Source organism: Chiloscyllium plagiosum, chromosome 31 (assembly GCF_004010195.1).
Source record: "Chiloscyllium plagiosum isolate BGI_BamShark_2017 chromosome 31, ASM401019v2, whole genome shotgun sequence".
In the NCBI taxonomy this organism is placed as follows: domain Eukaryota; kingdom Metazoa; phylum Chordata; class Chondrichthyes; order Orectolobiformes; family Hemiscylliidae; genus Chiloscyllium; species Chiloscyllium plagiosum.
Genome location: NC_057740.1, coordinates 16803476 through 16817978, shown reverse-complemented (window position 1 = coordinate 16817978; position 14503 = coordinate 16803476). Strand labels below are relative to the sequence as shown.

Sequence of the window (14503 nt, the reverse complement as noted above, 5' to 3'; positions counted from 1 at the left end):
TGGGACTAGATTGGGTTGAGATATCTGGTCGGCATGGACAGGTTGGACCGAAGGGTCTGTTTCCATGCTGTACATCTCTATGACCCTATGACATGGATTTTATAATGAGAAAGCTTTTCCACGATCCAGTGTCATTTTGAATAGTTTTAAGAATGAGAAAAGAAATGGAAAGATATGGCCTAAAGAGAGCCTGTCAGTCCTGAACAAGCTTCTCATCAATGACACCTGTGCCTTCTCCACCACCTCACCGCAGTCTACACCAGACCCAAGCAGTGTTGAAGTAGACATTCTTCAGGCGCCACTTTTCACCACTGGGCTGATTCTGCTCTGCTACTGCCTGTACCAGACTCCTCAATGTCAGAATTGTATCTCTCACTGCTGGGCCCACCTCATCATTGTCACTGTGATGCCCTTCTGCCACCCAACACTGGTGCCGAACCCAACTAATGATGAAGTTGCCAATCCTCAGGAACCATCTTCTGCTGCCGGGCATACCTCACTTGAAGTTCTCCACACAGAATACAACAGCTAAACGTCAACAAAATCCTTAGTTGATCAGTAAGAGGTTTCCTTGCCCCATGTTTGACCTGATGCATGTGAGGACTTCCTTCTGACTGTATCAGTCTGCTAGGACATACCCAAGGCCTTTGATGATGGTGTCTGGGGCATTGACTCTAAAGTATGTTTTTGGCAGAGTGACTGTGTCAGGGCTGGAAAAGTAATTTCCGCAAAGCAGAGAATTTATGTGTCATTAACCCTAAGTCTAACGTGTGTGAAGGAAGCTTAATAGGAGACGTGGAGATGTGTAAAAGAGTTGAAGAAGCAAATATTTAATTATTGTCTGCTCTCTTGTTCTTACTTTTCACAATTTCTGATCAAAACTATTGAGTTTCCTGGAGCATAAACAATATTTAAAGAGTGTTGTTGCAGTTCCACTGTGTATTTGAGTAGTCAGCTGAGTCCTATGTCTGATGAGTAAATCTGTGGCAGTATTAAACAGTGGAAACAGCAGCAAGAGTAGGTTGTACATCCTTTGATCCTGCTTTGCCATTTAATAGGATCATGGCTGATTTTATACTTTAATTTCATCTCCTGTTCTATCTTCATAGCAGCCCTATTCTCTGAACACCCAAAAATCTATTGATCTTACTCTTGGACATAGTCAATAACTGAACATCTGCTGTCCTCAAAAGATTCATAATCTTTTGAGTGAAGGAATGTTAGCTTATCCCAATCTTAAATAGTCAACCTCTTTAAACTGAGAAGATAACCTTTAGTTATAAGTTTTCTATTCATAACAACAAAGATCACCATCCAGTTTGGGTTCAGTGTGATCTGATCCAGTGACTAAGGAAATGATGTCATCTCCAGAGTTTCTGCATGTTTGCTATTAATCTTATCTCCATAATTCACCTATCCAACAGCCACTACATGTCCAAGTAACTCACAGAGTGCCAAGTTTTATGATTTACTTTTCTCTTTCTCTCCCCTCTCTTTCAGTGACATGAGTAAATGGGTTTCTGCTGACAGTTCCATCAATGCCAAGTTACTCATGAGTAAAATGGAATAGTTTCTGACACAGCTGAATACTCAGTCTCTTGGTCATAATCGCAGCTGATTCCAGAGTATTTTAATTCGCAATAATAAGTGTGGCCACACACATCCTCACCCTTCACCCTTCCATGTGAGTTTGACTCAAGTTGATAACATGACTATGCTTGAGTCAGAATGTCATGAGTTCAACGCTCTCTCCCACCTTGAGCAGCTAATCCAGACCGTAACTGGTCTATTGGTGGGTGTAGAACCCCAACACTATCTAAACAACAGCATGGTGTTGATGTTTAAACAAACTTCTTCCTCATTAAACACCACCAAAAAGCATTTAAGTCATTATCTCACTTATCTCATTTATACTTGTTGTTTTTAGTTTGGCTGCAATGTTTTCCTGAAGAGCAGCAGCTGCCCTTAAAATGTATGGAATAAATTTAATTTATGGAATGCAAAATGATTAGGACATGATGTATATTTGTTCTCTTTTACTATTTGTCTTCCATTGCACAATACAACAAGTTATGAATGAACATCTGGTAATTGGTTTCCAAGACAGTGGTGCAAATGGGGAATGGTCTGCTTGGTTACGTGTGAATCACAGAGTCAAAGAGTCAGACCCTTTGTTCCAACTCGTCCATGCGACTAGACATGCCAGTCTGACCTAGTCCCATTTGCCTGCATTTGGCCCATATCCCTCTAAACCCTTCCTATTCGTATACCCATCCAGGTGCTTTCAAAATGTAATTGTACCCGCCTCTGGCAGCTCATTCCATACATGCATCACTTACTCTGTGAAAAAGTTGCCTCTTAGGTCCTTTCTAAATCTCTCCCCTCTCAGCCTAAACCTATGCCTCTAGTCTTGGACTCCCCAATCCGAGGGAAAAGATTTTGGCTCTTTGCCCTATCTAGGTGCCTCACGATTTTCTAAACCTCAATAAGGTCACCCCTCAGCCTCCGACGTTCCAGTGAAAATAGCCTCAGCTTATTCAGCTTCTCCCTATAACTCAAACCTCCAGACTTGTTTAAATAGTGTAGTTGAAAGTATGCTTTGAGTGCCCTTTGTTGTCACATCGAGCAAACTGTAAGAAGCTGTATGTAGGAATCCCAATTCAGCACATTGTGCCAGGATTGTCAACACTGAACAAGGAGATGTTGAATGGAGCCACTTAGGGAAACAATTAGTAGCAGATTAACATGTGAAAGTAAGAGTCTGGGTGAGAAATACGACAGCACAAACAGTTAGAGGGCAGCCAAAATGCTGAGAGTTTTCAGCAATTTTAATGGCTGAGGAATCACTGTTGGGGAGGGTGGGAGGTTGGTGTGAGGAGAGATGGGGGCACACACAGAGTCAGTTCCATAAGTGGACAGTACACGGGATGTATTCATGTTTGCATTGGCTTTGACTTGAGATGGTATCTGTGCAGACCAGTCTCTGGCAAATGAGCAAAGCGATGATTGGAATCAGTTTCAATTAAGTTAAATGTTCAGGGGAGAAACAAAGTACATTATTTTTGGCGTTTGACCAAGAATTATGTCAAAAGCAAGAACAAATGTATCAAGCATGCCAGCCTGTTGGAACCGGGATATATTGAAAGCTCGAACTAAAAATGTTTGTTTGTGTAAGTTTGAAGTAGTGATTAAAAACAGTCACTTTAGGGAGTACTTGCATAAGTCTACACATTATAAGAAATGTCTGTCATTTAGAATAGCAGCTGGATGATTGACATCTGCTCTCTTGTGTTTCAAGTTGATATTTAAAACATGTGCACATGCACAAACAGTTCAGGCATCAAAAACACTGCTGGATCATTGCATCATCACCAAACAACCACATCGTTTTAGGACAAAGCTTGCCTTGGAGGCTGGAAGGTTTTTATGGGAAAGCTGAGGTTTTCAAGATTTGATTCTAAGAAAATGTACAGAGCTTGTTCAGACCTCATCTGGGATATTGTGTTCAGTCTTAAGCAATGAACTTTGTCCTTCAAAGGACTCAGCAGATTCACGAGAATGAAAGAGGTTGGATAATGATTGCAGAAACTTGGCTTGTATTCCTCTCAGTTTAGATGATTGAATAGTGATCTAATCAAGGGGTTTCATAATTATAAAGTTAAAAATCACATCGCACCAGATTATAGTCCAACAGATTTATTTGGAAGCACTAGCTTTCGGAGTGTTGCTCCTTTATCAGGTGGTTGTGGAGTATACGATCGTAGGCCACAGAATTTATAGCAACAGTTTACAGTGTGATGTAACTGAAATTATAAATTGAAAAAGATCTGGATTGTTTGTTAAGTTTCTCATCTTTTAGAATGGGCAAGTTGGTTTCAGTTCTTTCATATGTAAATCCCAGAACTTTCTTAAAATTACATTCTCAAGTCAGCTTTAACAATAGGTGCCATGTTGGCCTAGATAAGGCATTGAAGGTATGAGCTGTCTGTGCCCCAGCCCGTTCAGACTGATTCTAATCTAAAAAGGGATTTACATAATCTTGCAATGCAGAACATTGGGGCACAGACAGCCTCACACCTTCAATGCCTTATCTGGGCCAACATGGCACCAATTGTTAAAATTCACTTGAGAATGTAACTTTAAGAAAGTTCTGGAATTTACATATGAAAGAACTGAAACCAACGTGCCCATTCTAAAAAATGAGAAACAATCCAGGTCTTTTTCAATACATAATTTCAGTTACATCACACTGTAAACTGTTGCTATAAATTCTGTGGCCTACGATCTTATTCTCCACAACCACCTGATGAAGGAACAGCGCTCTAAAAGCTAGTGCTTCCAAATAAACCTGTTGGACTATAACCTGGTGCTGTGTGATTTTTAACTTTGTACACTCCAGTCCAACACCGGCACTTCCAAATCATAATTATAAAAGAATTCAATACAATAGAGATAGCAGAACAATTTTCAGTGGGAAAGAATCTAGACCGAGAGGGTACAATCTTAAATTTTCTGCTATGGAGAGTATAAGTGTGCCTTTCTTACACATAGGATGGTGGAAATCTAGAATAACCTCTCCAGAGCGATTGGATATTGGTGAAATGAAATGTTAAAGGCTGAAATTGCTACATTCTTTGCCTGAGTTGGTTTACAAGAAGTAGGAAACAATTGAGAGTAAGTGCAGTTGAACTCAGAAGTGAAGATATAATGGTGAGCCAGGCTCAAGGGGCAACATGGCTTAATTGTGTCCTCTGTCCATAAATATTAGCTGTTCTTTTTAACATTTCTGAGGAGCGAAGCTATTTTCATACTGTGGCTGCAACTCCAGAGAACAATGTTTGAGCAAAGACTCTAACTCCCATTTTGGAATTCTCTCTGTTGTGAATGTTACGAGGTTAGCCAAATGGACCTCATAGGAGTTCCCTGACTGGGGCTGTTAACCTGGTCCAATCAGGGATCCCTGGCTGATAGATAAAAACAGGAGTGTTTCAGGGAGAGGTGGGCACCGCAGAGAGTGGAGTGCATCATTTCTCCCTCCAATTCTATTTTGATTTAGTCCCTACCCTCCCCTTCACTGTTTTTGATCACACAGCACTGCCCTTTGATGTGAAGGGCAGTGTTTGTCTCTGGCCACCCGGGTGTTTTCCTATCTTCCTGGTGGTGGAAATTGAATAAAGATTTGTGCAGTTTGTGTCTTTCACTGTGTCTCACACCTGCACACACGCACCATGGGTGCTGGGGAAAAAATAAGCACTACCGCACTTAGGTGGTAGTGTGGGGGTTAAAAAAATTTTTTAAAAAAGAAAAAAAAGGAAAAAAAAGAAAAAAAAACAGGAGTGTCGGGGTTCTCCTCATTCTAGACCTTGCTCTGAGCTAACTGCGTCAGTATCCAGTACCGTGCACGTGTAAATAAAGTAGTAGAAAATGAGGACTGCAGATGCTGGAGAGTCAGAGTCGAGAGTATGGTGCTGGAAAAGCACAGCAGGTCAGGCAGCATCTGAGCAGCAGGAGAGTCAATATTTCAGGCATCAGCCCTTTCCTGATGAAGTGCTTATGCCCGAAACGTCGATTCTCCTGCTCCTCGGATGCTGCCTGATCTGCTGTGCTTTTCCAGCACCACAGTCTCGACACATAAATAAAGGGTGACTGGCTTTTGTGGAGTTATTTCACTCTCTACCAATTGACTGTCAGTCCTATCAGTCTTGTGGCTATGGTAGCAGGATTAAGGGGACAGTTAATTAGAGGGAAGGGTGGCAGATTGAACTCCACTACATACCTAATTTGGGCTTCTGATGAAGTCTGTGCCTGGGGATCCTGTGAGGAAAGTCTTTCTGGCACACAGCCAATTTTGGCTTTTCAAGGACAACTAATATCCACTGAAGGGCCTCACCGTGCTGCTCCTGGTATGAACCCAACAGCTGATGGGGGTGTGTTTTGGGGGGGGGCTTGCCATGCAGGAAGCTCAACTTCCAAATCATCACAGGGTTGATTGTAGACTTCTGATGGTGAGTGCTAATCAGTGACCCATCAGTGGAACCAGCAGGAGGAAGGAAGATAACGGGATGGCTGCTGAGAGTAATCCTCTCCCACCCCTTCCTACCAACCTCTCCTACTCCCTCCCATCCGCTTCCACCCCTCAACTTCCTCCGGCTGTTACTCACCAATGGGTTTGGTGGCATTATCAATAGCAGCCACCATTGGCTTTGGGGGCAGGAGTGTCGGGGTTCTCCTCATTCTAGACCCTGCTCTGAGCTAACTGGGTCAGTATCCAGTACCGTGCACGTGTAATTAAAGTGGTAGAAAATGAGGACTGCAGATGCTGGAGATTCAGAGTCGAGAGTGTGGTGCTGGCAGGGTTTCCTGTCATTGACCACTGCAAAGGCCCAGTACTACCCTGCCAGGTGCCCGACTGGCACTCAATTCAGAAACAAGGCACTATATGCCTTTCTTCATCCCTCCAGTCAGCTGGCGAGAGCTCCATCATTGCTATTAAATATCATCTTGTGTCTCTCTGAGAAACACAAGCAGTGACTATCAGGAGGATGAAGGGTAATTGGAGAGAGGAAGCCTGTTGAGTGTATTTGGGGAAATGAGAGAGAGACTGATGGGAAGGTTACTGTGTTTGGGGTAATGGATGGATGAAGAATAGGAGGCCCAGCATTTCCAGTGAGGCTTAGCAGAAACATGAAGAGTGAGGGGCAATGTTGAGGAAGGTGCCACCAGTAAAGGAATGAATCAAATTTGTGAACGTGACTGGGGGTAGATAGTGAAAGATTGTTTCCACTGCTGAGCAAATCAGGGATGTGGGACAAAGGTCAATTTACATTGGAAGAACCAAGGAGGAAAATAATAAGAAGCATTGTTGGATAGGGAGTGAGTTAAATAACTGAAGGATGATTTGAGGAGATGCAAAGTGAGCACCAGTGCAATCACAGGCTCTGTGGCACTGACTAACCTCCAGATGTGCTGCAATTTCAATCCCGGAAGGTCCTGTTTATAGCGAGTGAGCCCAGGGGGTGGTTTGGAAATGTTGGTGCTGAACTGACTTGAGGATGATTGGCTCCAATACTGAGTTCAGTGCCCTCATTGGTTTGGTCAGTACAGTGCTGCCTGGTTTTGACATTCACAAGTATCTCCAATAATTTTGATCTCCGATAATCCCATTTCAGAGTTAACATTTTAACCTGAATCAGAAGATAAAGAGAGAGAAGAAGCCTATTCAAAGGAATTGAATCTGTAGCTTGACCACAGTTATAGATACAGTGTGTGTAAAGGATGGTTACTAATTAAAAGTACAATAGCAGGGCATTGCCATATTACCAACAGTTAGGGGTGATCAGTAAGTGATCAGGATTACTTTTAGTTATGAAGGGCATCTGAATGTATCAATATTACTACTGGTTGTCAGTGCAATTTCAGCAATCATTTATACAATTAAAGTTTCTCATAAGGGGTTATCTTAAGAAGATTGACAATTGATCTTACTGAAACAAGGAAGACCCTGATGACACTTCACAGGATGGATGCTGAAGGGGACCTTCCCCTTAATGGAGAGACTAGAACTCGGGGACAGAGTTTATAAGGTAGGGGTCTCCTATATAAGATGGAGATGGGGAGGAGATTTTCTCAGAGTCTTTGAAACTCTCTTGCAGAGAGAGTTGTGGATGCGAGGGCCATTGTATACTTTTACGGCAGAGGTAGAGAATTTCTTGACCAACAAGCAATCAATGGTTAAAAGTTGAGTTGGAAATGTGGAGTTGAGAGCACCATTAGATCAGCCATGATCCTATTGAATTGGAGAGCATGAGAGAGAGCCAAATGGCTGTTCTGCTCCTAATTTGTATATTTTTATGTTCTGATCTTCCCCAACTTTTCTTCCCAGTCCTCGTTTTCCCATCTTCACTTACTCCAGGTTTGCCTTCCAAGAACATCCTTTACTCTAGCCACCAACACAGATTCACAAACAGAATCTCGACACAATAAATGTAATATTATTTGCAGATACCACATGACCAAGCCTCCATGAATACCACAGTTGGCAAACGTACATAAATGAGCAGTGTAAGTCTCAGACTATACAGGTAAACCACCTAGCACCATTTCCGTAATTAGATCTCTGTCATTTCCGTTCAGTAAATTTAAGTCTGTTGCCACCCGACAAACTCAGAGTTTGCATTTACACAAACACTTGTATTGTGCACATTTGCTGAACTGGAGTTTCTTTTTACCTAAATGTACAAGTGCTTAATATCACTCATCTAGGCTCCTGAGGATTTAACATAAAATTCTTTTGTTTCAGTGTATCTTTGAAGAGAAGTCTATCTCTGCTGTTCTGCAGGTCCAACATCTACTTACCTGGTGTGTCCTGAGAGACATCACCCAGAAATTTGATCCCACTTCTAAACAATAAAGAGGTTGATCAGCATGATTGAAATTGAATATTAAACTCTTTCTCAGAATTCTTTACCCCCCAGCATTACGATGCAATCATGTTACACGGAACATTTCTTAGTGAGTAAATGGATGTCTTGTGATATTGCATTGGATCGATTTATTTTGTTTTAAATAGGTTGGTTTGAGGGTAAAATGGGTGAGGAGTAAGACCATAAGATCATAAGACGTAGGAGTGGAAGTAAGGCCATTCGGCCCATCGAGTCCACTCCGCCATTCAATCATGGCTGATGGGCATTTCAACTCCACTTACCTGCATTCTCCCCGTAGCCCTTAATTCCTTGTGACATCAAGAATTTATCAATCTCTGCCTTGAAGACATTTAGCGTCCCGGCCTCCACTGCACTCTGCGGCAATGAATTCCACAGGCCCACCACTCTCTGGCTGAAGAAATGTCTCCGCATTTCTGTTCATCCTACTCTGTAAAGCTTTTATGATTTAGAAAACTCTGGCTTTGGTCACCCTCCTTTTGTCTTTAAGCTTGATTTGTTTTATTCAAAGTAATTTTCTGACTTCATATTCCAACCCTCTTGAGATAAATTACAACATTGCATTCGCTTTCTTAATCACAGACTCAACCTGTATGTTTACCTTTAGAGAATCCTTGACTTGCACTTCCAGATCCCTTTGTACTTTGGCTTTATGAATTTTCTCACTGTTTAGAAAGCAGTCCATGCTTGTATTCTTTTTTCCAAAGTGCAAGACCTCGCATTTGCTCACATTGAATTCCATCAGCCATTTCCTGGACCACTCTCCCAAACTGTCTAGATCCTTCTGTAGACTCCCCACTTCCTCAGTACTACCTGCCTGTCCACCTAACTTCGTATCATCGGCAAACTTTGCTAGAATGCCCCCAGTCCATTCAGATCATTAATATATAACATGAACAGCTGCGGCCCCAAAACTGAACCCTGCGGGACACCGCCTGTCACCGGCTGCCATTCCGAAAAAGAACCTTTTATCCCAACTCTCTGCCTTCTGTTAGACAGCCAATCCTCAATCCATACCAGTAGCTCACCTCGAACACCATGGGCCCTCACCTTGCTCAGCAGCCTCCCATGTGGCACCTTATCAAAGGCCTTTTGGAAGTCTAGATAGACCACATCCACTGGGTTTCCCTGGTCTAACCTACTTGTCACCTCTTCAAAGAGTAACAGAGGATGTGGGTGTGAGGATGGGATTGAGGGTGGTTTGGTTTTGATGATGATGTTATCAGGATGAGAATAAAGAGGTTAGGGTGAGTGTGTCACTCAAAGGGTCGGTAATTTTAATGAGGAGTGTCTAATTGTCACAAGTGCATGAGAGTGAGTAAGAAGGTACATGTCTGCGTGATATGTGCAAGCAATAGATGCAAAAATTAAAGCCAATTGCAAACTTAGCCAGAAGGCCCTCAATTCCTTCATCTAGATCATTAATGTATAAAGTGAAAAGTTGTGGTCCCAACACTGAGCCTTGCGGAAGGCCACCAGTCACCGGCTGCCTCCCTAAGAAGGATCCTTTTATTGCCACTCTCTGCTTTCTGCCAGACAGCAGGGTTTCTATCCAGGCTAGCATCTTGCTACTAACACCATGGGCCCTTATGTTACTCAGTAGCCTCCTGTGCGGCACCTTGCCACCGGTCTTCTTGATGTCCAGATCAATAACATCAATTGGCTCTCCTTGGTCTAACCTGCTCATTACTTTGACTTACCACAGGGAGACCAGAATTGAACACAGTTTTCTAAGAGTGGCCTAACCAATGTCCTGTACAGCCTCAACATGACCTCCCAACTTCAATACTCAATGCACTGATTAAGGAAGGCAAGTGTGCTAAATACCTTCTTCACCACCCTGTCTACCTGCAATTCCACTTTCAAGAAACTATGCACCTAAACCTCAAGATCTCTTTGTTCAGTTACATTTCCCAGGGCTCTACCATTAAGTGGTCAGGCAGCATCCAAGGAGCAGGAGAATCGACGTTTTGGGCATGAGCCCTTCTTCAGGAATTCCTGAAGGAGGGCTCATGCCCAAAACGTCGATTCTCCTGCTCCTTGGATGCTGCCTGACCTGTTGCGCTTTTCCAGCAACACATTTTCAGCTCCGATCTCCAGCATCTGCAGTCCTCACTTTCTCCTCTACCATTAACTGTATAAGTCCTGCCCTGGTTTACCTCACCAAAATGCAACACCTCACCATTTATCTGAATTAAACTCCATCTGCCACTCCTTGGTCCATTGGCCCATCTGATCAAGGTCCCATTTTACTCTGAGCTAACCTTCTTCGCTGTCCACTACACCATCAATTTTGGTATAATCTGCAAGCGTACTAACATATGCCCTATTTTCACATCTAAATCATTCATTTAATGATGAAGAGCAGTGGACCCAGCACCGTTCCTTGCAGCACATCACTGGTTGCAGACCTCTAATCCAAAAAGAACCCTCTGCCACCACCCTCTGTCTCCTACCTTCAAACCAATTTTGTATCCAGTTGGTTAGTTCCCTCGATCCCATGCGATCTAATCTTACTAATGCATCTACCGAGAGAAACCTTGTTGAATGCCTTGCTGACGTCCATATAGACAACATTTACTGCTCTGTCTTGATGAATCTTCTTTGTCACTTCTTCAAGAGACTCAATCAAATTAGTGAATATGATTTCCCACGCACAAAGCCAAGTTCACCATCTGTAATCAGTCCTGGCCTTTGCAAAGATCCTGTCCCTCAGAACTTACCCACCAACTTACCACTGACATTAGGCTCATTGGTCTACAGTTCCCTGGATTTTCCTTATCACTTTTTATGATCTGACATTGTCCGGCAGATCACCATTGGGTCACTAGAAGGCATGGTCACTCTGTCATGGAGGAGTGGCCACATCGCTGCCAGGGCCTTGGTGTAATAGCTGAAATTCTGGTTTTCCTCAGAATGGAGTGAGACTTTTGAATCTCATCCCACTGACCTGCCTGACACTGGGCCTTGACATTTCTATGTTTTTGTCGCATATCTTCATCAAATTTTCAAACTCATGAGGATGATCTGGGCAGAGTAGACAGGGAGAAACTGATCATGATCATGGAATGATTTAGAACGAAAAGGTACAGTTTTAAAGTACTTTGCAAATGAAGCAAATATGTGACTTGAAGGAACTTTCTCACACAGTGGCTAATTCTGCCTGTAAATGAGGTAAAAGTAAGTTGAATTGATACATTCAAGAGGACACTGGATGATTATTTAAAACTATGTTCACGATTACGGACAACAAACAGGAGTTTGGCACTAAGTCAAAATGCTCAGAAAGGAGTGAGCGACTTCATCTCTAAGGTAATAATGCTGTGATTCTGAACATACCGAGCAGTGTCTCATGTTGGTACATTTCGAAATGGTTCTTTGGGATTCAAAGCCTTAAATGAATATCCAACACCTTCAGCCTTCTGTCCATGATTTTCCAGCTGTTTGTTCATACTTTGATCTTTCTTTCACATTCCAGATGTTGATGAATGCAGCACCATTTCTGGAGTCTGTGATGGGGGTGAATGCTCAAACACGGTTGGTAGCTACGTCTGCACCTGTCCCCGTGACTTTGTCACAAGCCTGGATGGCTCTCGGTGTATTGGTAAGTCTGATTGATTTTCCAACAAAGTCTGTCCCGTTGGTTCACCAATCATTGTTGGAAGCCAATTCCTGTCAGTGTCAAATGAGGTATTCTTCTGTTATCTTCCTTAGAACAGAATTATCACTCTCATTTTGGATTGGCATTAGTATTGGATCAATGAGCTGAAAATTTCAACGAGGTTTACTTAATGGACATCTGATTATCATTGAGGATCTGCATTGCCTTTCCCGGGCTTTACATGTAACTTAACCAATTGGAGAATGTCAGTGGTGGTCATAGATTTTTTTAAAAACCACGGTGATTTGGTGTTGGGGAGAAAAAGTGTTCAGTCGTGTGAAAGAGCATTTATGGATATAGAAACATGACAACTTGCAGTCACAGGACAAGGGTTCTAGGTTATAATCAGAGTCGATAAAGTGTGGTGCTAGAAAAAGCACAGCAGGTCAGGCAGCATCTGAGGAGCAAGAGAGTCGATGTTTCGGGTATAACCCTTCATCAAGAGTGGGGAGGGGGCTGAGAAATAAATGGGGGATGGGGGTGTGGCTAGGGGAAGGCTTTACAGGGGGGGGAATGGGAGGAGGTGTAGTCAAGGTAGCTGTGGGGGTCACTGGGTTTGAAGTAAATGTCAGTCTTAAGTCAGTAGCCAGAGACAGAGACGGAAAGGTCCAGGAAGGGGTGGGAGGTGGTCTAGGTGAATTTGAGGTTTGCTGCCTGACCTGCTGTGCTTTTTCCAGCGCCACATTTTATCAACTTTGACTTCACCAGCATCTGCAGCTCTCACTATCTCCTTTAGGCTATAATCATTCAAATCCTCTCACGTAAACAGTGGTACAACATTAACAGATCTCCAACAACAGAAAGTGCTGAGGAAACTCAGCAGATCTAGCAGCCATCCGTGAAGAGAGAAACAGAATTAACATTTCAAGATTGGGATAACTCCTGTTCAGAACTGACAGGGTTGGAAAATGTTTTTTATGCTACTGCTAGGAAGTGGGTGGTGTGGGGGAGGGAGTGAAACAGATTTTGTGGGTGCCCAGAAAAAATACAAAGTGTTGCTAATGGTGGTGTAGGAGAAATAGAGATTTAAAATGATTGTAACCGAAGGTGAGAAAAGGAGCAGATGAGTGAGAGCAAAGTTCACCAAGACACAAGTAAGACATGGTTAATTCTTAGACCAGTAGCACAACAGGGTCATTGACCCCAGTGTTGAAAGTATTTGTACACTTTCCATTCCAGCTTAAACCAGGACTGGTAATTTACCAAACATAAAGCCATTGTGCCAGTCATTTCTAACTCTGGAGCTTCAAGGTTGTGCTTTGTTTAAATTCATGTGTGTTCTCTATTTAAATCTGGTGATTCGGCCTATAGCTGCTAACAGTGCTCAGGAAATACACTGTGCCAGCGCAAGGATTGAAACTTTCCAACATGATTATTTCAAAGTGAGCCAAAAACAAATACTTTGCAGGTTTGAGTTTGAACAAGGCTTTTGTTCCAAATATTTCTGCCAGCACTGGAATGGGAGTTTGGCTCTGGGCCTACCTTTGAAAATACCAATGATGCGAGCAGTCCATAACTTGTTCTCTTTCCACCACACATAAGCACTCATTGTTACACTTCACAGAAATATAGTTCCAAATTAAACACTCTGTTTATGTACAGAGCAGATTATCTCACTGACCCTGCCTCCTTTGATCTTTTGTACATTATTCCAAACAAACTTGGGGAAAAGACAATGTCGATGAATGAATTGTGGATTCTCGGAATAAGGAGATCCTGCAGGAGCAGTTTTTGATGTTTTAAAAATATTAACTATCAGTGCATATATTTTTTCTGCTGTCTTATCTCTATGGAATATAAACGGTTCTCTGGGCCTTGACTCATGCTACAGCATGGTTCCATCGATATTGGTCTATCCTCATGACCAGGGCATCACCTCAGGCTGAGAGTATGTGTCTGCAGACGTGTGGCCTCTTGCTAAGGTGTGGAGCTTTCGATATGGTCTTCCTGTGAGGTAGAGGGCCCTGCACTTGGCCCTGGTCAGAGGTTTGGATATGAACTATTACCCACTCCCCTGATACTGGCTGCCACCCTCAATGTAAATAGTTAGCTGTGATCAGGAGCTTGGACAGCAATCACACACACACACACACACACACACACACACACACACACACCAGGTTCAGTGCTACAGCCTTCAAAAGGTAAAGTGACCACTTATCCAACAACGGATTAATTGTCCTGGGAAGGAATCCTTGCTGTGACTGTTGAGTACCTAGCATCAAAATTAGTTCAGTCAGAATGCCAGTAAAACTTTACTCTGATTATAATTCTTTGTTCAATGCCAGAACCAGAAGGGGTGTCAGTACTCTCATGTGAGCCAGCCTATCACAAATTACCCTTGTGAAATGATATCAGTACTTCTGCTGTTCCTGTAAACTAACAGTGCACATTCCTGTAC

General features: G+C 42.8%; 1 protein-coding gene across 1 annotated transcript in view; it reads left to right on the top strand.

The window, feature by feature from the left end:
• The first annotated feature begins 3518 nt into the window (after window positions 1–3518).
• The window catches only part of fbn2b (fibrillin 2b), a 165431-nt gene continuing 154446 nt past the window's right edge, over window positions 3519–14503 (top strand). The window contains exons 1-2 of the mRNA XM_043721603.1: window positions 3519–3567; window positions 11920–12045. Coding sequence (XP_043577538.1) covers window positions 3519–3567; window positions 11920–12045 — 175 coding nt within the window. The remainder of the gene's footprint in view (window positions 3568–11919; window positions 12046–14503) is intronic.